Source organism: Numida meleagris, chromosome 1 (genome assembly GCF_002078875.1).
Source record: "Numida meleagris isolate 19003 breed g44 Domestic line chromosome 1, NumMel1.0, whole genome shotgun sequence".
Taxonomy (NCBI): domain Eukaryota; kingdom Metazoa; phylum Chordata; class Aves; order Galliformes; family Numididae; genus Numida; species Numida meleagris.
In genome coordinates, this window is record NC_034409.1 from 70,872,903 (window position 1) to 70,898,645 (window position 25,743).

At 39.9% G+C, this 25,743-nt stretch overlaps 1 protein-coding gene across 5 annotated transcripts in view; it reads left to right on the forward strand.

Annotated features, from left to right (window-relative positions):
* Positions 1 to 21,468, forward strand: part of ARHGAP8 (Rho GTPase activating protein 8) — an 83,132-nt gene extending 61,664 nt beyond the window's left edge. For 4 of the 5 annotated variants that reach the window (XM_021392844.1, XM_021392837.1, XM_021392830.1 and 1 more), the window contains 4 exons: positions 3,480 to 3,557; positions 4,235 to 4,363; positions 7,596 to 7,699; positions 16,588 to 21,468. In XM_021392844.1, the coding sequence (XP_021248519.1) occupies positions 3,480 to 3,557; positions 4,235 to 4,363; positions 7,596 to 7,699; positions 16,588 to 16,785 (509 nt within the window). In that variant the 3' untranslated portion in view covers positions 16,786 to 21,468. Of the gene's footprint in view, positions 1 to 3,479; positions 3,558 to 4,234; positions 4,364 to 4,491; positions 4,645 to 7,595; positions 7,700 to 16,587 lie in introns of those variants that run through there. The other variant, XR_002437404.1, reaches the window with a different exon arrangement.

Sequence of the window (25,743 nt, forward strand, 5' to 3'; positions counted from 1 at the left end):
TAGCACTGGTGGCTCTGACATGAATTTTGTTTGCAAAAAGAAGACAAAGTGATTAACTTCAGTTTAGTGGGGGTACGTAGTGCTAAACAGTGCTTAATTATGGTAGTACCATGGGCTGATCTTTCCCCACTATTGACTGAACAGGAAGAGCCAGGGTTAGCAAATGTGTGTCCTGGTTGTGTGTCAGGCTAGTACTCACACTTCATGGTTGAATCACTGACAAGAGGCTTCAGGTCCCTTTTCCCTTTCCCATCCCTTATTAGGAGACTCCAGTTGGGGGCATATGCTAATGTGGCTCAAGTTAGATGATGTGGGAAATGCTGTGCAGCCCTGTCATTCAAATGATGTTTCAGATCGCTTTCCCTTGCCCTTGTGAAGTGCAGAAAGCACTGAGAGCAAATAATAGGGTTGCAGACTTCTTAAAAAAGATCCCACTCTGTTCATATGTATCACTCAAGTCAGAAAAAATCACTGCAGAAAGCCTTTCTACGCACGCTCATTGTTTTCCACCTTCAATAGCATTACTGCAGATGACTCATATCTCTGTTTACCAGTGGGCTGAAGTTATTGCGTGTGCTTTATTTAAAAAGCACTGTAATGCATTATTTTCTGTTTTAAGCATTTTTATACAAGAATAAGACTGTTATTGTAGCTTCTTTACTTTAGAAAGAGCATGTATCTTTCTTTATCCCTAAGAATTTTTACTCTAACCTACATTTAGTTAGTCATGTTACTTGAATAGGTTGTACATGTGGGTATCCACAAATGTAAGGAATAGAAATATCTACACTGGTATTTGGTTGTTACCACCTGTGGTCAAAAAAATTACTATACATTGATCCAGTTTCAGCCGTTCTGGAAATTTAATTCTGAAAGTATCACAAATTTCGCCCATATCCTACATTTCTGCAAATGCGGGAATAGTTGTTTTCTCCTTTCAAACACTTCCAAACAACATATCCAGCGAGAGCTTAGTGTTATGTGCCATTACAGTAACACTGATGGGATGCAGGACCAGAAAGTACAGCTGCTGTCTGAACTCGAGATTCATGTCTTTAATTAGACTCTTGAAAGCACAGCCAGTAAAGGAATACACATGTTAAAAATGGATATTTATTACACTGTAGTTTATACAGTGAGATTAACATCAGATTAAAGCATTAACTATTAAACCACTTCCTGCAAACTGAAATTTAAGCATTTATAATGTCCATCTTCTGAAAGAAGTGTTTCTACATGTCATGTCAACCTCTCGTCCTTTTACAGCCAGCATAAAATTCTACAAATAGTAAGAAAATTATTACATTTCTTGTTGGCTGACGGCAATGCCTTGACAAACTAGCTGCTCAGAACTGCCACTTCCAGAGCCATGCTGTTAGACATGTTGCACTATAAATTTAATGGAACAGTTTTACTACAGTGATGTCATTTGCAGTAACTTTATTCAATTGAAGATGATCTGGTTGACAGTAAAAGAATCATTCAAATAGATCATAATCACCATCCATTAGGTCCCTTTAGTAAACACACACGTCCTTCTTAGTGTAGTATGAGATTTCATACTCCTTTCAGATTTGAAGGCATGAGCTAAAGTTTTAATATTTAAACTGGAGTTCAAGAAGCAAAAACGTACATATTCAGATAAAAAAATTAAGGTGCCATATTCAATTAAGTTCTAGATAAGCTTCTAATTCTAGTGAGTGGGGAACTTTTAAGTAGACTTAGGGTTCTTTGCAAAAGTCTCTGAAACATATCTGAAAATTTACTTCAGTTGTACCTTACCAATTCTTTTAGTATACTGATCTAAATTCATATTAATAATAGTAAATGACATTCTATCAGGAAGAGGTTGACTAAGGAATCTTTATTAGTTTTTCATTTATATTAATATTCTTTTGTATGCAACCTGAGTGAATTTACAAGAATGACAGTATCTAGCAATAGGACTAGAGGGAATGGCCTCAAGTTGCTCCAGGGAAGATTCAGGTTGGACATTAGGAAATACTGCTTCTCTGAAAGAGTGGTCAGGCACTGGAACGAGTTGCTGGAGGTGCTCAAGAAACGTTCAGGTGTTGTACCAAGGGACATGGTTAATGGGAGATATTTATGATATGTGGATGGTTGGACTGGATGATCTTAGAGGTCTTTTCCAACCTTGGTGATTCTATAATTCTATCCTAGAATATTAGTGTATATTAGTGCATGACTCCATATTTTTCTAGAACACCGTAACAACTCTTGATAATGCAAATAGATGTGCACATATTTCAGTTGAGATACACAAGCATCACTTTCAGTTTGGCTACTTAGCTGCTGAAAGACTAGCATGAAAAAAAAAGTCAATCATCTGCTTTTCCACATTCATGTAAAGAAAATGAATGACAGCCTCTTCAAGTCAGTGGGTGGTCTGCCACCCTTCTCAAAAAGGCTGCTATTTTTGCTATGTTTTGTCAGATAGCCTAATATTTCAGATGTCTGCTTCCAGTAGGAATCTCAAATTGCGACTACATGTGAGCCAAATTTTATCTCCTACTAAGTGGAAGGAAGAACACAAACTAGAGAGGGAGACAGAGAAGGAAACTATGATTTTACTAAACTCAAAAGCAAGAAGCACTGCACGTCTCAAAAAAAGTAACACTTCTTGTCCCAATACTGTTTTGCATTATAAATCAGATAAATAACTTACTTCAAAAGCTATAATCCAATTTCAGTCCTTGATTGTATGCAGTTTACTGACATTTTTCCTCTGTAGCTGAAAACAGATTTCCGTTAGTCAAGGACATGAAACCAAGTTAAACAGATACTCCCCCTGAAATTTATGATGCATATTTCAGAAATGCCTAGAAAGACCAGAATTGGGTATTTCAAAATATCATGGGCAGGCAGAGTCTGAAGTCCCATTGATTTCCAGAGAGAGGTGGAAGGAGCAGGGGTTTGCTCGAAAGTCACTTGAAGGTGGGGAGGCTAATATCCCTCCAATGGTAAGGACTCTTCAACCCAAAGATGCTGTAAAGCATCCCCTAGCTTAGATCTCGTCTCACCCACTTACAGAAGTAGTAGCACGGGGAATTTTTGCAAATACTCTCTTGTGCTTGCTAAAGGCTTTAGGGTGTTTAAATTAGAATTGCAGAACAGCAGGTGTGGCTGTTTGCAGATACAGTGAGTGAGGATGAGGTGCATAAGCAGCCTGGAGAATCTAAATCTTTGCTTTTGTGTCACTAGGCACAACTGAAAACTACTTTTAAAGAAAATAATATAGTTGACATGTCACTTGTAAAACACTTATGTAAAAGTGGTAGTACTTCTATGAGTGGAATTAAAGAAAATGCTTTAGGCACTGTTACAATGTTTTGTACAATGACTGTACCAAATGGGTTTGTTCTCAAACCTCCTTCCTCTGTTTTGTTTTCAACTGAATCTATGAAGAAAAACAAGAGAGTGACAGATGTTACTGATGGAACAATAACTGTATTTTTCAGGACTACAAGTAGAGGGCCTCTTCAGAAGGTCAGCCAGCATCCAGACTATCAAAGATGTTCAGAAGCTCTACAATCAGGGTAAGCTGTCATTATAAAAATTGCCACAGGTTAATAACAGTGTGAGGGCTTTATTGCTCTTCTTTCAGTTGATGAAGCAGAGATGTTAGTTGTTTTTTTTTTTATAATTAGTTAATCATGAAGTCATTTGTAACCTAAAATACCATAATAAAACACTAGTACAGAAGCTCAAAAGATAGTTTAAATCTTACTGAATTGCGAGTCATCAACTGATGTCAGAGTTTTCAAAAACTGTAGCAACTAAAGAATGTTGAGTTTTGAGTAAAAAATGGTCTGGTTTCTCAGACACTTGTATTTCGTCCGTGCAGTTTGAGTCACTGCAGTTAGTTAAAACTGCCAAGTATAGTGCCTTCGTGTCATTTTGCCTCTGGTGTTCTTCCATGGCTATGGCAAAGAAATTCAATTTTACCTAATAATTTATGAAATGTAATGAAGTCATTTTGAAAGTCAGTGACTTCCCCATGAAGTAATTTTACAGTACGCGTTTATGGAGAGGATCACTTACAGCAAGATTAATAAAGCTTTGAAAAATATGAAATTGTATGAAATTGTAGGAGTTACCAGCTGCTAGAAAGCCAGTAAATTTTCAAACTGTGGTGTGAAACAGTTTTTGTACAGTAGTTTAGAGAATAAGTAAAACATTTGATTGATCACACTTCTTTTTTTCCTCCTTTTAGGCAAGCCTGTAAATTTTGATGACTACCATGATATCCATATTCCTGCTGTTATCCTAAAGACTTTCCTTAGAGAACTTCCTCAGCCACTGCTAACCTTTGAGTGTTATGATCCTATTGTTGGAATTACCAGTGAGTATTAATACAGTTTTAGAAAAATTCATACAGCTAAGTAAATTGAACCTTGCTAATTCACTGCTGTTTATTAACCACAACAGCTCAGTTGTGGGTGTGTAACTTTATTAATACCTTCACTGCAGCTATTAATGGACAACAACATAATCTGTACGAGCACAAGGTGGGATTCCACCCAGAAGAGGATGGTGGATAAAGTATCTTGTCAAGGAGTTTGAGACGGGAATCAGAAGCTCTACTGTTTTGTTGAGTATCATGAATGCTCAGAAAGTTGACAGGTAGCTCCATACTGGATATACAGGGAACAAATTTCCCTAGCACCATCACTGTTCTTTTTGGGGGGTTTGGCTTAACCTTCAATGCAAAAGTACAAACACATCATATTGTTAGAGAATGTTTTTGTAGATGTTACAGACTATTATAACTATGGTAAATAAGTTGTTATCTTCTCTATCATTCTGGCATTCCCTGTATTTGCACTGCCTGATACCCTGATACCAATATTCACTCTCAATGTTTTTCACTGTGTTTGTGCATTCAGAGGGTTGTAAGAACAAATAGTCCAGTGACTAGCAGAGCTAATGAAGCCTGGACTGACACAGATTTCCATCTCAAACATGAGCTTTCTTTTGTCTTCTCTAATGCCTAGAGAGAACTGATATCACACTGCAGCATTTTTTCTTGGTTGGGACATGTTTAGGATCTGTCTTCTCTACCCAGTTACCTAATTCCACAAAATGCGTAGGCATGTATTAGACACTGATCTACTCCTCTCTCAAATCTGATCTAATTGTTCCAACAGTTTAAATGATGGTGGCAACCAGCAGATGCATGACAAATAGCACAATACCAGAAGTCTATCCTCTATAGAAAAGTGACCTGAAAAATCAGTCCTTTGGACACTGTTCTCCCCTCTTTTTTTTCAATTAATTTCCCCTGCTGGCAGTGCAGGGAGAATAAAAATCTGCTTTTACACACACAAAGTTCCAGTTTTGAAAGTACTTTTCTTACAGCTTTTGTGGGGCAGAGCTGTGAACCTTGCCGTAAATTGGAAATATCTTTTTCCAAAGCACAAGTTGCTCAAACTAGAGAAGTCCAAAATTTTTATGAATATTATTGCCATTTTGGATACTACTTTGTCATGTAGGAATTACAAATGCAAAAAAAAACAAAAAAAAAAGTAAGTATATACAATGATCAGAATTTTGATAACTATCTGTAGGAATTAAAAGATAACATAATGCCTTCTGTATTGGGGACCTCCAACCTCCTTTATCAAATACAACTGAAATTACTCAAAAGGCTGAAAAGCTATGGCAGGCAAAATCAGGTGCATTCACACATATGTAGCATTTTGTCAAAAGTCTTTAAAATCAAGGATTCATCTATCTACAGAGAAACTATCTCAGCATGTTAAAAAAATATATATGTCTCTTCGCAGGTCGGTTGTAGAAACTGAGTAAAAATAGTCATTTAGAGCAGAGTAAAGGATAGATGAAGTTTGGAAAAAGGATAGGTAGATGCTAATTTTTACTGAATTAATCTTCTGTCTTTCTGTACACTATGTTACTTCGTGCTAGAGCAATTTGCAAAAAAGAAAACACCTGAAAAGAATTGGAGTGCGATGCATTTCCTAGTAATGCTGAGATTTTTTGCATAGAAAAACATTCATGAAGCTTTCAGTCCATGTTATTTTTGTTTATCGGTGTTTTAAATGTTGGCAAAGTATGTTGTTGAAAGATGCAGTTAAAGAGAATTTCTCCTTGGGCTTTTTTGTTATGCAGTGTGATGTCCACTATAGTTTCTTGATGCTATGGTGACATCCTACTTTTTAAAGATGCTAAGCCTGAGAGCCATTCTGGACTGCAGCAAAGTCATATTCTCTGTGAATACAATGCAGAAGGGAGCTTTGAAGAGATGTGGTTGCAGATAGCTGTCTTGGGATTATTTGAAAATTCTCATTCTGGCTTCTGGAAAGCAGTGTGTGATGTATCTATTATATCTCTTAACCTGCAAACCCAGAAATACACTGCCACTTCTTTACAATTCTTTGAAATTATAGCGAAGCTTTTCTCTTTAGTGTCTCACCTGAAACATTTTTACAAGAGTTATTGACAGGAGCTGGGAAATAAATTAGCCAAGTGACTGACAAAAAAAAAAAAAAAAGAAACTTGAAGCTTGTAGTTTTCAAAGAACTTCTTATATGGCTGTGAATGCTGCTAATGAGTTCCTTTGCCCAGTATTGCTACACTTCCTGAATTATTTACCCTGCAGAAGGCTGACAAAAAAATCCTCGTGACTCACATTTTTGTGTCTTACAGGAACTGATAGCTCTGCAGTAGTAAAAATATCAACACAGCTCACTGGGGCATAGCTTCATGTATTTAAGTCAGAGCTTAAGGGAACTTTTAACATGCTGGAATTTTGTGCCTGCAGACATACTTATATGAATCTCTACCTACATCAGAGAGAGAAAAATGGAACAGATGGACAAAAAACATTAGCACAAATGAGCCAGTTAGGTCAGATATGGTTGTAATCATCAGTCCTTTTTCCAGCTAGGTGTTAAACTTCCAGTACTAAGTTTATTAAAATATTCCAGAAAAAAAATAATAATAATTAAAAAAATCATGTGGAACAACATTCAAAATGTATTCCAGTGCTAGCATAATTCTTACCCAGACTGTCTCAGTGAGTCTGGGGTCTGGTTTCAGTTCTCCCCATCTGTAGAAATGTGCTAATGAATCTGCTTTGGCTCATCTCTAGAAAATTCTTACTCATCCAAATGTCCATCTCATAAACCTTTGTCCAAAAAAGGAGAGTTTCCTGCGGAATCACAGAAGTGTGTTTGGAATTAGTAGAGTGCCAAAAGACAGCTTTGCAGGACTGTCTCAGCAAGAATAAAATCAAGGTATAAAAAGCAGACATCTGGATTAAATGCATGAAGAGATGATGGGATTCAAAACAAGACCTTGGCTATTTCACTGAGTGGGGGAGATATTTTGGAAGTTAGTCTTAGCCATATATCTGAGAATACTAAATATGATAGACTTATACTAAGAGATAGCCCAAAATATTTTCATGGATATAGACATTAATAAAAGTGATTTTTGTGGTCAGTTCTACAAATGAATAGCTAAAGTAATTCCAGCCAATACAAATAAGGTGTTATTTCTTGGTAATATGTTGATACTTTGGGGTTAAATTAAGACTGACTTTGATATTGCAGGTGTGGAGAGCTGTTTACGAGTAACCAGATGTAAACAAATCATTCAAGGACTTCCTGAACATAATTACATTGTTCTGAAATATCTGATATGCTTTCTCCATATGGTGAGTATATAGGAAATAATTCCAGAAGTAGTACCAATCGTTTATTTAAATCTAATACAGCTTGGTGCTATACAACGGTATCAGCCATTCAGTCACCATGAAGTTCTTTAGATGTAAGAAATACTACTGTGTGAATTTAAATGAAACTGTGCCTTCACTGGAATATTTAAAAGTCCAGTCTCCTCCATTACCCATTCACAAATTTATGTTTCAGTGATTTTTTTTTCCTATTTTGGAGGGGTTGTACTAGTTTTAGTACAACTACTATTGAAAATACTAGTTGTATGATTTTTAGTGCTGCAGAAAAAGTACATAAAATCATTTTTTCCCCAAAGTGCAAGTTTGGAGCACCCAAAACATTAAGTATATGTTTGTGTGACTTTAGAAAATTATAAAAGTATTGATGACCTTTGGGAAAGTAATCAGCAAAATATTTTATATTTAACTTCAAAAACAACATTTTCCTGTTTAAAGTAGCCTTTCATTCTGTAACTTAGTACATTCTTGAACAAAAATATTTAATCATGCATTTTGCAGAATTTTGGTATACTTCAGAATAAATGAATTATTTTAACTTGTTTTTGGTAACCCAGCAAGTGAGGGAGTTTGGGGAACTTCAATTGCAGTCATTCTGCAGTGATCCTAATAACATCCTGTTGTTGCCAGTTTATGTGCAGGAAAAGACAGTAATAGGAGTGTAATTTTTCCTCCCTCCCACCTTATTCAATGTATTATCTTCTTCAAATTGCATTTTTCAAGCCCAGGTTCCTAAAATTAAGAATCCTGGTTTAGCTGATGTCTAAATAAAGGGATCTAGCCTTTGGAAGACTTAAGAGCCCACCAAAGTAATGACAGATATGGAATGACATTGATTTTCACTCTCATTAACTGTTATTGGGATACAACTATGTTCGCCATATTCCAGTCAGCAGCATATTTCAAAAACAAGTATATTTAATCCTTTTTTGTACTGAAACATTACAGAAAAGCAAGATCAAAGGAAACACGTTGATATGACCCTTGCTCAGACAACACTTACAAGGTTGTTGTAATACCCACACATTCATTTACTGTTGCTTAGCTGAACTCTAATGCTATTAAGAAAATCCTCATGTCATTGCTATTATTTTAGCAACTGGTTCATCTCCTCAGTATTATGAATCGTGTAAGTGACTTTGTTCCAGTAATAGATGGACCATCTCAATGCGTTTCTTAAGAGCTGAGCATTTGAGATGTTAATGAGGTGTGCAAAAATACTACATAGTGTTTTCTGTAATTGGGCAACAGAACATAGCATTATTTTTGAGTGTTCCTTGTTATATAAAGTAACATGTCAAACTGATGTTAGCGCTCAGCTCTGCAATTTTGGCTGATCCATAGCTTTTCATCTTTAATGTCTTGGGGAATATTTGCATGTGGAAAGGTCAAGGAAATGTGAACCAATCTCGAAGCTAGAGATTTCTATTCACTGCAGATTAGTGTGCTGCACAAGCTGACACAATTCAAATGTAGACTGCTCTACCACTAATCCTAGTTCTTACCTGGAAGCATCAACCTTCTTACATATAAGAGCCAATTTAATTCTTCCATGAGCTCAACCTTGAGTAGAGCAAGAGATACTTGTGGTAATTTCATGAAGTGGGATGAACTGTAATCACTAGATATAGGTTTTGGATACTGTAAGTTTGATACAGGCTTGTGGAAGCAGGAAAAAAAACAACGGTATTTTCTCTGCTATCTCAGCCCCCTAACCGAGTGAAATCTCTCCTTCTACTCCGAGGGTGCTACAGCAAGACAGTGTAACTTCTACAGAAGTTACAGAAGAAGACTTGCGTTTCAAAAATAGGTCCATACTTCTTAACCTTAGTCTGGCAGTTATTTTGCCAGTAATGAGCCCAGCATGCTGTGAAAGGTCTGTGCTCTCTGTATCCACTTTGCAGTGCATGTGGCTGCTAGAGAGGGATCTGCAGCTCCAACTTGAACTGAGGTCTGTAGGGAAAATCGGACAACCGGAAGTGAGGGGCAGAACAGCTCGTATAGCCCCCATCTCTATATTTAGACACTTCCTTCTTTACTGCATCTTTCTGTCCCTTTATTCATGACTGATGAAGAAGAATGGTGGCGGACTTGCCTGAAGCAGCTATGGCAAAAACCTGCCAAATTCAAAATGTGAAACTGAAGCAGCACAGTTAAAGCCAAGTACAAACTGGTAAAAAAAAAAAAAAAAAAAAGCTCTGAATTGCTGTGAATTAATGTTTTATCTCAATCACTTGTCCAATTTAAAAGTCCAATTTAGCACCGGTAAAGCTTGGAGATGGCTGGGGGATGGGTCACACTGGGAAAGATTAGATGACAGCCTGGTGAAGCAAGACACAAGCAGCTGGCACCTCTGCAAGGTTAGCAGAGAGTGGGGGATAGAAACTTGCATTTCCAGTAAGTTTTGGGGGATATTTAATATCTAGTGATTTTCTTCTGAAAATATTTTGGAGTTTCATTGATGATTGTGAGTACAAAGTTTAAAGGTAGTGATGTCCTTATAATTTTAAAATGTGATAGTAATTGGATGTTTCTACCTTCTGTCATTTCACTATTTAAGTTCAATATGTAAGATAGTGGCAGTCTAGTGTCACTCCTGCAGTATCCATGAGGGTGCTGGAATGAAAGTATGTGGAATCCAAAAAACTGGTACAGTTTTGCTGGAGGAAGCTGACTATGTGGGTGATGGACATGTATTTTTACATTTGATGTGGCACTAAATCTTCAGTGTCCGGTTATGAGTGTAGGAATTTGCAGATTTTATCTGAAGGCTAGGAAAAAGACTTCTAGATGACTTATTTTCAATAAAATAAAAAATAAATAATGATTTTTCTATACATATTCTAGTTAAAGAGGGAAAGAGAACAAGCTGGAACCGTGTTGTTCTTTCTTGTAACATTTTTCTGTGGTGTTCAGGTGGCTCCTTCAAAGACAAAATGTAGATCCTGAGAGAATGGTCTTTTACTGGCTTATCAAATTGACAGAGCAAGTGTATTCTCACTTGAAATGGTGACAGTAATTTTGTGATGGAATCAAAGGAAGTCTAGGGGGTTAGTCCAAATGTTAAATATTTCATATGATTTGTATTTCTTAGAGCACACCTCTGGGCTATGAGCTAGTTAGCAGAGTCCAAAAAGAGGTTGGCTAACTCCATGCTGATATTGGATGGTCTTGTGTGGGAAGAAAATACCAATTGCTCATGGTAGTGTTGTCAATGGAGTGAATGTGATTGTGGGGTTTGAGAAAGAAATCTGGCATTGGAATACTGGAGGAGTTGAAGTAGCTTGAAGCCAGATCCCCCTCAGGGAAGGATAAAGTTATTACCATTGTTATGAACAGGTGATGAGAGACTGGAGGGCAGCCCTTCAGAAAGGGGTCTGGAGGTTCTGGTTGTCAATGAGTTGAACATGAGTCAACAGCATCCCCTGGCAACCAAAAGGGCTAACTGTACCCTGTGGTGCATCAGGCACAGCGCTACTAGCTGGTCAAGCTCAGTTCTGCTCTGCATTGATGTGGCCTTGCCTCAAGCACCATGTGAAGTTTTGGGCACACTGGTACAAGAAGGGCATAAAACTATGAGAGGGAGTCCAAAGGAAAGCTGCAAAGATGGTGAAGGGTTTAGTGGGCAAGATGTATGAGGAGACCCTTGAGGGTCCCTTGGTTTCTTCAACCTTTAGGAGTGTGAGGGGAGGCCTCATGGTGGCCTACAGCTTCCTCAGGAGAGGGGTAGTGGAGGGGCAGGTGCTGATCTCTTAGAATCATCAAACCATGCAATTGCTTAGGTTGGAAGGGTCCTTAGAGATCTTCTAGTTCAAGCCACCCTGTCATGGACACGGTTTCCAGCCACTAGACTATACTGAGCAGGGCCCCATCCAACCTGACCTTGAATGCCTCTACAAATGGGGCATCTATAACTTCTCTGGGCAACCTGTTCCTATGCCTCAGCAGCCTCTGAGTAAAGAATTTCTTCCTAACATCTAATCTAATTTTCCCCTCTTTTATTTAAAGCCTTTCCCGCTCATCCTATCATTATTGGACCATATAAAAATTTGGTTTCTCTCCTGCTTATAAGCTCCCTTCAAATATTTGAGGACTGCAATGAAGTCTCCCTGGAGCCTTCTCAAAGCTGAACAAGCCCAGCTCCCTCAACCTTTCTTCATAAAAGAGGTGCTCCAGACCTTCTCTCTGTTGACAGTGACAGGACCTGAGGGAACGGCATCGAGCTGCATAAGGAGATGGCCAGTTTGGATATTAAGAAGTTCACCAGAGGGTGGTCAGGCAGTGGGACAAGCTCCTCAGGGCAGTGATCGTGGCCTCAATCTGCCAGAGTTCAAGAAGCAATTGGACTGTGTTCTCAGAATAGGGTTTGAATTTTTGAGTGGTCCTATGTGGAGCTAGGAGCTGAAACTGATTATCCTTGTGAATCTTTTCCAACTTCAGATTTCTATAATTCTCTGAAAGGGCTTCCTTGCTTGCAGTTCTTGTTGAGCCAGCAAAATTACTGTGGAGAAATAGTAGGTTTTGGTTGCACGCTTTTTCTCGAATCTGCTGAGGAAAGAATTGCTCTGCAATTTGGAATAAAACAACATGCAGTGTCTTCCTTGAATTCCGGAGTGTCAGGCTAATTGATGACTCACAGACAAGACAGTGTAGCTCTGCCTCAGATATAATCACTGTTTCATTTTACATTATGTATTTTCACTCTCAGGGGAGAGGCTGTGTCATGGGTATTTTTGTTGATTGTTTCAACACTGACTGCCTCCTTGAAATGTTCATGAAGTGATAGTGGACTGAAAGAGGTGGTTTCATCTTGGAGTTAGAAATATTCTTTGTGACAGCTGACTGAGAATTAAAAAAAAAAAACTAGTTCTATCAGCAAGTTGTAGTGCTGTTGCTTTGGACTGAAGAATTAGCATTTGAAGGAAGCAGCTAGTTTGAGCTGAATGTGTTTAAACTAGTGCTCCAAGACAGCTCCTGCACACAGACAGCAGGATAGTGTGCCAGGGAGCACCCCTACAAACTAGGGGAAACACAGCTGCAACAGGTGTGGCTCCTTTCACCTTTTTCTGTCCTCCAATACTATACAAATTCCTTTTGTGCTATCATAGGTACTTGCCTTATCTATACCTAAAGTACCTCCCCTAGGGTATGCAGCAAATGTGTTTGGTTTCATGCTATAAAAAACACCAAGGTGATGGGCTGCAGCAACACTCTCTCATTGTTTTAGAGACTTCCTAGTGAAAGAAATGTCAAAAATAATTTGTTCTAAGTCATAGAGGCTGTTTGGTAGCCAGGGTGTAACCAGGATGGGTCACTTGACCTCAGAGCCAAAACACCAGTTCTTAACCTTATCACATTTAGCTCTATCCAAAGGCCAATTTCATTGGGATTATACTTATGTCTGTGTCTCCTTGTTAACAGAATGATTATCATTGTCCTAATTATTTTCCCTTATCAGTTACTTTGGTAGTAGTTTAGTACTACATTGCTGTAGTACAATGAACTCTTCTTAGAGCTGATCTCATCTGAAGCATATTAAATGAATGAAAGCAACTTGCTGGCTTTTTTTCTTTATAGTTAAACAGTGTGTTGAGAGCACTACGTGAAGGTCAGCAAGCTCTACATGGTTCATACTCTAGAGAGAATGATGTGGGTTTTGCATAAGGTCCTGGAGCAGGCAACGCTGTTTAATCTGATGACCCTTATTCTCACGTTGTGAACTCAATCCTCTGAAAAGGTGATTATGGAAACAGTATGTCCTTATTAGCACTCCCTTCCTTTATCCAGCCCTGCTTCATGACCTTAAAATCAATTGAATCCTTAAATATTTGTAGCACTATGGTATCTCTAATGGCCTGGGAGGTTAAGGCAAAGTTTGGAAGGAAAAATAATACCTCTTACTGGAAAAAAATAATATGGTTAGGAAGAAAATGCTAACCTTTTGGCACATGTGTGTTTCTTGATGACTCCTAAGGAAAAGAAAGCATCCTGTTCATATGTCTGAGGGATTTTATATCCCCTCATGGCTGATCAAGCAGGCTTCCTGCTAGGTAGAACACAGAGGAGCAGGAGACAGAGGAAACAAAACCTGTTTCTGAATAGAGGGAAACTGGAGTTTGTGTATCTGCTTACATGATTGTAGCATTTCTTAGATTTTTTTCTAGCACCGTCAGACTTTCCATAATACTACTAAGATTTCTTTTCAGGAAACGCTATGGCAAAACCAGAAATTGAGAGATGCTGATAAGCACAATTTTTGCTTTCTTGTTCCATTTGAAATTGTAGTACATAGGAATATTTAAATGATATTCCTACATCCTACATATCCCATTCTATTCCAGGGTAACAACTTCAAAGCAACCTGTACATCATATTTAGTGATCACATTATTATTGCCAGTCAACAACTGCAGCCATCAGCCTGGGAAGAACTGGCTGAATTACCTGTCACAGAATTATAAAGTGGCTTAGATTGGAAGTGACCTTAAAGATTATCCAGTTGCAACTCTCCTGCCATGGGCAGGGTTGCCAGCCACTAGATCAGGCTGCTCAGGATCCAATCCAATCTGGCCTTGAATGCCTTCAGAGATGGGGCATCCACAACCTCTCTGAGCAATGTGTTCAAGCACCTCACCACCTTTTGAGTAAAAAATTTCTTCTTGACATCTAACCTAATTAATTTTCCCCTCTTTTAGCTTAACATCATGATGTTAAACTAAAAGAGGGGAAAATTATCAGATTGTGGAAAAAGTTCATTCCCCTCCTGCTTGTAAGGTCCCTTCAAGTACTGTAAGGCTGCAGTAAGGTCTCCCTGGAGCCTTCTCTTCTCCAAGCTAAACAAGCTCAATTCCCTCAAACTTTCTTCATAGGAGATGTGCTCCAACCTTTTGATCATCTTCATGGCCTTCTCTGTTCCAACAGCTCTGCATTCTTCCTGTACTGGGAACACCAGGCTTGGACACAATACTCCAGATGGGGCTTCACGAGGGCAGAGGGAGGGGGACAATCACCTCCCTCTCTCTGCAGGTCACCCCTCTGTTGATGCAGCCCTGTTGATGGCCTTCTGGGCTGCAAAACCACACTGCTGGCTCACGTCCAGCTTTTTGTCCATCGGTCCTTCTCTGCAGGGCTGCTCTCTAGGAGTTCTTCTCCCAGTCTGTACTTGTATCTGGGATTTCCTTGTTAAATCTCATTAGATTCTTGCGTGCCTGCTTTTCAAGCATGTCCAGCTCCCTTTGGATGACATCCTTCCTTTCTATTGTGTCAACTGCACTACTCATCTTGGTGTCATCAGCAAAGTTGTGGAGGGTAAACTCAATACCACTGTCTATCTCATTGATAAAGATGTTGAAGAGCACTGGTCCAAAGACAGACCCCTGGAGGGCACCACTCATGACTGGCCTCCACCTGGATATAGAGCTGTTGACAACAAGCTTCTGGCTCTGACCACTCAACCAACTCTTTATCCACCTAATAGTCAAGGAGGATTTCAGGAGGATGTCTGGAGGAATGTCAGGAGGAACCAAAAGCACATTCAAATTGCTATCCCTTTACAGTAGCAGGGAAGTTATCACCCAGACCGTACTGGGCTTTAGTAGATACATGCAGTGCAGAAGAGGCAAAACATGCACAAATGCCCTGATAACTTTATACAGGGAAGAAAATTATTTCTGCTACCTGGTTTAGGGTTCACATCCACAGATATATTTAGGACACGTTGTCATGGTGTTATCTATGGATCTGTGTCCGAGACGGGGACAGCAGGCCCACAGGCCCACTGGCCCAGAAGAGACAGAAAGGAGAGAAAAAAAAAGTGTTGGCAGTTTAGGGGCCAGCCCAGCCCGGTCCCATGGCTAATGCAGCAGGGGAGCCGCGGACCCACACCCTGGGGAAAACAAAGGGAAAAGAGGAAAGGTAGGAAAACCGTAGACGGGTCTAAAATAAAACAGCAGCAACAATCTGAGGAGGAACGTTAATTTACTAAATATGATATCGAAATTGAGGCCAATAAATCAGAACAGAGAGAGTTCAAAGCTGAGATTCTTACTCCGCAAGCTGCAGGGGGACCATGTGCTTCGCCGCATACGAAGAGAGCAAACTCCCAGCCCGCCAGCTGGTTTCACCAGCCCCCTCTGGGTGCAAAGACCCCTGGGGCATGCAGCTCCTCCCCTCCCCCTCTGAAAACCAAGCACCCAAAAAAGTCAGTCCACAGAAACCAGGACATTAACTCTTTAACTGCCAGTGCTTAACATGATGTTAATATGTGGAATACCGACAACAAAAAATCACAAAACCTTGACACACATCACCCAGGTAAAGAGCTGATTTCAGTGCTGCATGTCTTCTCCACAGTCTGTTTTCACCTCCATTGCGTCAGAGGAACTGGGTGGATGTGGAGGTGCTTGGAAGTGAAAGTTGTGCATCAGTGGGAAAAAAATAAAATGCTTCTAAACCTTTACAAACAGCTTCAGAATTCTGGAGTTTTATTCTGTAAAGGACATAGCACAAGCAGATGGAATAGCCATTTCTGCTATCCTTCCCTGCCCTCCAGCAGAAATAACAGCAGATTCCATGTAGAAAACCCAACACAATTAATTTTCCTAGCATAAGGAGACAGTGCAGGCTTTTTGCTTGACTTACTGACATCTTTTCTTGTACTTGAGGGATACAGACTCTGGTGGCCCCATTAGCTCTCAGCTGCATGGTCAGTCCTCAGGCTGTTAAGAAGCTAGTAATGTACCTGTGGTTAGCATCTATGCCCATTATTGGCTCATTCTTGATACACTAGGGTCTTTTGTCTCTCAGTCACAGGGCATGTGCCTACACATACTAATTCATGTTTATATTTTTCAGGTTTCACAGGAGAGCATATATAACAGAATGACAGCATCCAGCCTGGCCTGTGTCTTTGGCTTGAATTTGATCTGGCCATCTAAAGGAACAGCCTCTCTGAGTGCTCTGGTGCCTCTGAATCTCTTCACTGAACTACTAATAGATTTCTACATGAATATATTCAACTCCCGAACAGTGCCTGGTGAGATCTTACCTTAATGCTTCCAGAAAGGGAAATGAAGACTGCCTGCCTGAAGGAGAGGTCTGAGCATCTCAACTGCCAAAGCAGTTCTTGCAAAAGACTTTTTCAATTCTATACCTTTCCAAGTACCAAAGATGTTGAGAGGAGCACTCTGTTGCATATATTCTCCTCTCATAAGAGAACATGCACAGGTTAAATACGATAGGTTGAAGTGAAACCCATTGTTAAACTTCAGCCATTCTGATAAATTAAAAAAAGTCATGACAGTAGGTGACACTGTTATTTGTTTAAGGATCTGAACACCTCACTGCAGGACACTATGTTCTGGGACCATGCAGAACTAAGTTCTGGACCACTCCTGACTGTACAGTTTTTTATTATTAATATTTTTATTTGAATACAAGTTTGTTAGAGATTTCTGTAGTAAGTTAATAAAGATGGAATTGATTTTTATGATACCAAAATTTCTAGAACTACATTTTCCTATAAGTGTCTTGTTTTATGCAGAAGAGTGCTCCTGATGTTTGGGCTGCATGCTTTTGCAGTTTAAGTTAATAGAAATTTGTTCTTCAGATTGATTTCTCTACAAAGCAATAATAACAGCAACTTGGGTAACATACTTAATGTCATTTTAATGCCTTTGAAGCCTGTTCTTAGTCTCAGTGTGAATAATTAGCTAACAAAAAGGCAGTGTATTCCTTTCTAACTGTACCATTAATATTGCTTGTATTTGATGAACTCTAAAGCATTACTCTTTCATTGTTTAACACTGATTAGTAGTGGGTTGGTGTAATTAAGTTATCATAATATTTGCCCACAAAGCAAAAGCAAATTAACTAATGGTATGAAAAAGGTAAGCAGTATTTTCCCTAATGTTCAGGTCTTCCTGCTTCTGTACAGAACTGAACTGCAGAAACAGGGGTACTTCAATAAAACTACTCATCTCTGGAGAACAATTCAGCCATCCCCTCATCTGCAAGAACGATGCCCTTTTTATCCTGAAGGTTCTAGTTGCTAGTTGAAGGTTTGTACTTCTGGCCATCATCTCAGCAATTATGAATTGCCTCCCTGCCTAACAGATGCAACAAAACCTTATTGCGCTGGGTGAAGATTATTTGTTCTTGTCAGAAATCTGGGGAAATAACCAAGTATTCAGAAGGCTGTGGCATGCTGGATATGCCAGGCCTTCTTTTGCCCAGTAGGTGTCATCTATAGCATTAGACAATTATTAAAATTTGAAAAATACAGAAGCTTTAGAGCAAGACATATTAGGACCAAATTTCACATCATAGTTGTGTATTTTCCCTGTGTCCTCAAGTGTTCTTAAAGGCAGGTTTTTGGGTTTTGAATATCTGTGAGTAATGACCACACATGACTCTATTTAAATCTAAAATGCTGGGTAATACAAGAATAATTAACGTGTTCATGTTTGTTGCATTTCAGCCAAAGGATATTGCAAAGGACACAACTGTCTTGAGTTTTGTATTGCAACTAATCTCGGTTTTATATCTGAGTTATCAGTGACAGCATCATAGCTTGTATTCTGGAAACAGACACAGTTCTACTTGGTGCTGCACAGTGACTTGGCAACACAGCTCTGTGAATAAGCAGTATGTTCTTACTGAGGAGGAATTTGGCTTTGAGCCAGTGACTGAGTCTGAGAATCAACAAAACCTGAGCATTTTGCCACTCTCTGACCTTGGTAAAAATATATACATGTAACACATAGTTTTGCTGTCTGTAGAAGGAGGTAAAACTTGGCATTAGAAAACTGCTTTGGGATGAATGGTAAGCCACCATTTCCCGGCAATTTGTGGTTCCTCTCATTTACCAAATGAATAGCAAAATGGTGATTTCTCCTCTTCGAGTTGCTTCTTTCTTTAAAGAACGGATAACATCTGTTATCCCTTGGTGTAGATAATTTGATGCTGCTCAAGAGGCCGTGGTTCTGGTTGCCTCTAGCACTAGTGAAGCAAAGTAGAGCCAGGGGACTGGGTGCTCTCGCTCCCCATCACCCTCTTGCCTCCCTGTTAGGCAGTGGTGAGAAGCAGCAAGTGTGGCAGTGCTTCCACTATAACCTTTTCCTGCCAACTTGTCCATCATAGAGGAGGAACTTTCCCAAATTAAGTACCAAACCCTCCTGATGGGGCCCCAACTCTGTCCCTCCAACTCCAAAGGAAATGGCAATATCCTTCATCTGCCGCAGAAGCCTCTAGTCTTCATCCTGAGAGCCAGATATAACTACAACATTAAATCAGCTCTCATGAATTATTCAGCAGGGTTTGGACTGAAATTCATGTTAGAGAAATATATGTTTCAAATTTCCTGACTCTAAGAGGAGTCCTGGAGGTGTCCCCTGCAGTTACTTTGATAATAGTTTCTCTTTACAAATGATAATTGCACGATTCAAGGTTTTGTACAGTGTGGCCTTGTGAACTCTTCTCTCATATCAAAGAACAATTTTCAGATCATTTCCATAGCAAAAAGGAAGTGATTATGGAGATAATCTGTTGGAAACACACATGCTGGATTTCAGCTTAAAACAATAAAATGCAGTCATGGAATGAGAAATCAAGTGTTACCTAGCTGACAATATACAGAGAATAAATTGCCGAAGCATTTTAGGTTACTGAGCTGTTAGGAGCTGAAAATTGGTCCCAAGATTAGTCTGATTATCACGATGCCTCTAGCAACGAGCACTGAAGGGGGAAGGGAGTACTTTTCTATCCTGGATCTATAAAGGAGAGTGGGAAGCTTGAACAATATCTCATTAACCAAGGGTATCCTTACGGTTCTTACAAAAAACTTCTGTACATGAATCTCTCTTATGTGTGTGCAAACAACTGCAAGTGCATGCTGCACTCTGTGACCATCAGAGTCTCTCAGAAACTTGCAAACTTAAACATATTCATCCAGTCATGATGCTATTGATAGTAGACAAGCCCTATATTTTGCTGATGTCAAATGTGTGCTTAATTAAGGGATCCAGTTGAACTCACAATGAGATTGAAGGTGTAATAATTTCCTTTTATTGCCTGAATAATTTGTCTTCATGACCCTGGCAGATGTGCCACTTTTCAAATGGCAACAGGGGTGCTGGAGGGAGGAATCAGAGCTGCCACCTGCACCTGTGATTTCTTAAATCAGAAGCTCGTGTTGAGTGGAAGATCTACCAGAAGCTAACATTCCTGTCCTTACTCTTATTCATTTCCAAATATTTTTACCCACAAAACAGAAGTTAGAAGCCAATGCATACAGCTCTAAGTAGGCACATCTCCATTGGAGGTGTGACTGTGAGATGTGTAAGAGTCACATGAGTCCAGTTACAGGTGTGGGTGGCATACAAAATTTGGTGTTTTGCCTTTCCCACTGGAGTAATACTCATTGTCAGCGTCGGAGGGGTTTGATTTCTGTCTTTATCTGTGCACACACAGGAAAACTGCTTCAGTGTATTGCACCTAATTTACCAAACAATTCTAATGTCTTTTGGTATAATCTAAGAACAGCAGGGGACCAAAAGGTGTGGGGTGCCACAAATGTTTCCTTCTTGCTTGCAAACTGGAAAGCCTGTGAAAGCCCTCCATTAACTGAGGAGATTGCTTTGGTCTTTGGTGTCTTCAATAGTGAATTGTCCTGGAGACAAGGAACTAAACTTCCAAATACAACCAGAGGAAAAAAAAACCTTTTCCACAGTGGTCCTGTTGGCATTACCTAGAATTGTCACATTGTGGAAAGAGCTGTGGTTTGCCTCTCAGAGGTGGAGATGCACAAACCTGCGATGGAAATGGAATGTAAGTTCTCCTACCTGCTACTCCTAACTGGGGTCTCTTGTCTTGAGTATTGTAAAAGCCACGGTACTTGCACACAGAAAGACAGTAGCCCTGCTACCTACCCCCGGCTATACCTCTCCAGAACAGCTGGCAGAAGTTCTGCCACAAAAATAATTAACTAATTGGAAAAAATATTTCTGCTGGAAAGTGCCAACTCAACAAAGATGAAAGTAACTTGACAGAAGCAAAAATTTTCTTCCAAGGCTTATTTTTCATGCATTGCTGCTTTCCATCACCATCTCCTTTGGGATGGCAACACTTGGCTGTGCACGGTGTTGCAATCACTGTTCAGAAGCAAGGAGAGATCCCTCTGGAGCTAGGAGAGATGGCACACACAGTTGAGTGAGCATTAAAGCTGAGTGCTTTTGTGGCCCCAATTTCTCCACGGTGTAATAATCTTATGGAAGCTTCCTTAATGACTGTTGGTCTGCCTGCTGTCCCCAGAGCATGAGTCAAAGGGTGAGGATTTGTGCGTATGGTTTGGAGCATCTAGGCCTGTTACCTGACCTGAATGCTTAGGTGGCAAAACTGCTTCCTCTGCCAAAGGGAATTGTACTCCTCAGAAACAGAGCCGCATGTGCCAGCCAGTTCGTTTTCTTCTGCTTCACACCTCAGACTGAACCATTATAAGCTACTGTTAGCCCAGACACTCATGTCAACCTTCTCAAGCCTAACTGGAAATCGGGATTTCTGGCTTTTGGGTTTTTCTTTCTATTACATGGATTGGGTTCTCCAATGAAATGTACTTTCAGATGATTTTTTCACTTCCCCATGTAATTACCCAAAAAAGCACTTTACAGCCTCTTACTCTTCTGCCATGAAAATTATCCACTTAATTAATGAGACAATAAAAAGTAATTGTGAAGTACACCAAACTGCATCATCTTTAATCTCTGAACTAAATTTCTGTGGCACTCTTGTAGGAGTCTTTTTGGGTGGATTTTTGTCACTTCACCTGGCAATTTCTTGACCCAGAAATATAGAAATAATAACATTAATTAATCTTCTATTTCAAGAACTTCCAAAAAAAACCCCACATTCTCTTTAACTTCACCTGCCAATGTTGTCTTCTTTTTTTTGTAATGTTTTTCGCACTCCTTGAAGCTGCATCCTTCTGCTTATGCCCATTTATGTCCACTGTCAGTCTGGAAGCAGTCTGCATGTGTTGGGAGTCAGTCTTTACTCTCATGTACATGGCCTCTGTTGTGTTTTTGTGAATATAAAAACCATTCTGGGAGTAGTCAGAGGCTCTTGTGGCTTTTCTGCAGCAGGATAAAGCCACCAGACATTGCAAGTGGATTGATTCTGCAGAGGGGAGTGTGTTCCAACTGCAGTGTTTAAATGAAATTGCTTAAATCATGTATCTTCCATCTCTGAAGAAGATGGTTATGCTTTTGATAATTAGATTAAGCTTTTATATGTAATAACCTAACATTTTTTTGTGATGAAAGGGGGAAAATGTTATAAAGATCTTTTCTGTGTTTCCCACCACTTCCAGCCCAGCTCTCCTCATCATCTTCTCTGTCTTGAAAGACATACCATAGTGGTGCATGCATGAAAAGCAGCCACGGTTGCTGTCCTGTAAAGAAAATGCTACATGCCATAATTGCGTCCAGAATGGAAACAGCACCCTTGGGTGGCTCAGCTTTCCCCCCGAAACAGATGCAACAGAGCAAAGGTACAGGTTGCTGTTGGTGTCTGCTTTGTTTCACATTAGGGATCTGAAGCAAGGACTCTTCTCCAGCTGTCTCAGTATAGGAGCCCCCCCAACTAACTAGGCTATCAAACAGCAGCAGCCACCACCCCCAAGATGCCTTCACATGGTCTCTTCTACATGAAGTGCTTGATTGCTGCTGCAAAACAAATATGTGAATCAGATGTTGGAATATCACAAATCACATCCACTTTTGCAGAAGGATTAGAGGAACTAATGTCCAAATGGTGGTTGTCATTGTGAGACCTCTCTCGATTATTTTTCAACAGTCTTGGAAATCTGGAGAGGTCCCAGACAACTGGAAGCTGGCAAATGTCAGGAATTTTTAGGAAGGGAAAGAAAGAAGATCCTGGTAATACAGGTCTGTCAGTCTCATTTCAGTGCTTGGCAAAATTGTGGAGAAAATTATTCTGGGAGTTACTGAAAAATGCCTGGAAGACAATGCAGTTATTGGTCATGGCCAACGTGAGTTTACGAGAGGAAAGTCCTCTTTAACAAACTTAATCTCCTTTTATGACAAGGCTGCCTACCTAGGTGACCATGGGATGAGTTGATATAGTCTTTGTGAACTTCAGCAAAGCTTTTGATACTGTTTTCACAGTAATCTACTGGATGAAATGTCCGGCATGCAGCTAGACAAATACATAATGTGGTGGGTGAACAAATGAGGTGTTGGGCTAAAAGTGTTATAGTAAACATCAGGCTGATGGAGCATTTAGACAGTATTCTCAGATATAGCATTTAAATTTTGTGTGGTCCTGTGTAGAACCAGGAGACAGACATGATGATTTCTGTGGGGTCCAACTCGGGATACACTATGATTCTATGACCTCTGTTATTCTGAAGCACTGTGTTCAGTCCTGGACCCCTCACTACAAAATGGATGTTGAGTTGCTCAAGCACGTGTAAAGAAGAGCAACAAAGCTGGCGAAGGGATTAGAAAACCAGTCTTCTAAAGAGTGGCTGAGGGAACTGGTACTTTTTAGTCTGGGTAAGAGGCTGAGGGGAGACCTTGCCCTCTACAACTATCTGAAAGGAGGCTTCAGCAAGGAGGATTTTGGTCTATTTTTGTAGGCAACAGGTGATAGGACATGATGAAATAGTCTCAAGTCATGCCAGGGAAGGTTTAGGTTGGAGATTAGGAATAATTTATTCACAGAGAAGGCAATCAAGTGTTGGAATGGGCTGCCCAGGAAGGTGATGGAGTCTCCATTCTTGGACCTATTTGAGAGATGTATGGAAGTGGCACTGAAGGACTTAATTTATTGACTGGACTCAGTAAATCAGATTGGTGGTTGGACTTGGTAATCTGGAAGGTCTTTTCCAACTTAATGATTGCATGACTCTATGAAGTCTGAATAAATCTTTCTACTCTAGCTTGTGATTGAACTCTGGGCAGTGCTGCAGAAGAAGATTCTCAGGTCCAGGGTGCACATGAGCAGTCCAGATGAGTAAGTAAAAGGCCTCAGCAGAACAAAATGAATTTGTTCCATTTCAAAATAACATTTAAATTCAGGAAGATAACATCACTGTCTTCGGCACCAAAAGAGATTTTACAAAGTAATGTAAATGAGAGGATGAAAATAATCAGAAGATTTGTAGCACTCGCTCACCAGCCATGACACTCAGCATGCTCCTGCCAGAAAGGCAATAAACACCCCATTCTGTAGTGTCACAATATCTCAACTTCTCAGTATAATTACTACTTGAAAGTTAATAGGCCTGTACTCCTCGCTTGACGATTTTTAGCAGTCACAGCGTGCCTGGTGTCTACAGCCATCACTGGGCCTGGAAGTGCAAGCTGGGAGAATGAGTGGTGGAAGGCTGCTGCAGAAACAATGCAGTTTTCCTATAGGAAACAGTTGTACTACAGAAGCAAGTGCAGTAATGGAGACGGAAGAACCTGGAGATGATGCCTGTCATACACCCTATGCTTCATAATCATTGTGTTGTGGGGTGGGGAGATTTGGGATTAAACATGATCTGTACAGAACTAGTTCAACAGTAATGCATTAAATTCTTCATTCTTCTTGTGTTCAAATTCAATCATTAGACTGAATGCACAGATAAATGTAAATGCATTTCCCTCACAGCAGGCAGCCAAAGCTAGAGTCTAGTATCTCCAAATATGAGAATTTATCAGGTTTTATTCTGTTGTGACAGGGCAAAGGGAAATGGTTTCAAACAAAAACAGGGGAGATTTAGGTTAGATATAAGGAAAAAGTTTTTTTGTGATAAGAGTAGTGAAGCACTGGTACAGGTTGCCCAGAGAGGTGGTGGAGGCCCCATCCCTGGTGACACTCAAGGCCAGGCTGGACAGGGCTCTGAGCAACATGATCTAGCTGCAGATGTCCCTGTTCATTGCAAGGCATTTGGACGACATGACCTTTAAGAGTCTCTTCCAACTCAAACTATTCTATGATTCTATGTATGAGTGGGCTAATGTAGCATTCAGTGTGTCAAGCTCTTCATAAGCTCACCTCGTATCACATCTGATTGGATCTTGCCACTTGGGGTTCCAAAATTGCAAAGCAGGAGAAAAGTCACAGTTGAGCCAATAGCATGCAGCAGAATATGTCACACGCACTTTCAGATACCCCACACCTCCTGATGCTTCTGTGCATGCAGACATTGCCAAGCACAAATCAACAGCTGACCCAATTTTCATAAGCAAAAGACCAACTTATGACATGGTGGTCCCTGAACACTCTGCTGATGGCGTTCACTGCAGGCATAGCCAGCATCCTCCTCATGAGACAGGTCTTGATCTTTAAATCAGGGATTTCATCTGTGCCTAATTCCCTTTGATCCTTTCCCAAGCAAGGATGGCCCATAAGTTAATATCAGCACATTGGTGTGTTTCATTCCTGTCTTCCCTCACCCAAGACACTGACAAGCATTTTATTTCCCAAAGACTTCCTCCTTCGTGCTGTACAGAGAGAAATCAAAAAGATGACTGAAATACTGAGAAATCATAAAGTAAAGAGAGTCAAATTAATTATTAAAAAAGAAAGTTGTATTCCCTTTGTGGTTCATTTTTCTCCAGCTTCGCTATCAGAAGTGAGTTATCAAAGCCAACTATCACTAGTTTTTATTTCAGAGTGACTTCAGAAGGCCACTGCAATACCTGCCTAACAGCCATCTCCTCTCCTCAGCAAAATGACCAGTAACCTGACTCGGCCCCCCAGACCAAAGCAAAGCCCCAAGATGTTCCCTTTATGTGGTTTTTTAGGGTAGGGAGGGAGAAAAAGCATGATGGGAGGGTGTCTCATTTTTAGTCTTTTTCTTTCTCCAGACGTCTATAGTTGAAATGATTTTTTGTGGAATTCCTCCTCTTTTCTTTTCTTTTCTTTTCTTTTCTTTTCTTTTCTTTTCTTTTCTTTTCTTTTCTTTTCTTTTCTTTTCTTTTCTTTTCTTTTCTTTTCTTTTCT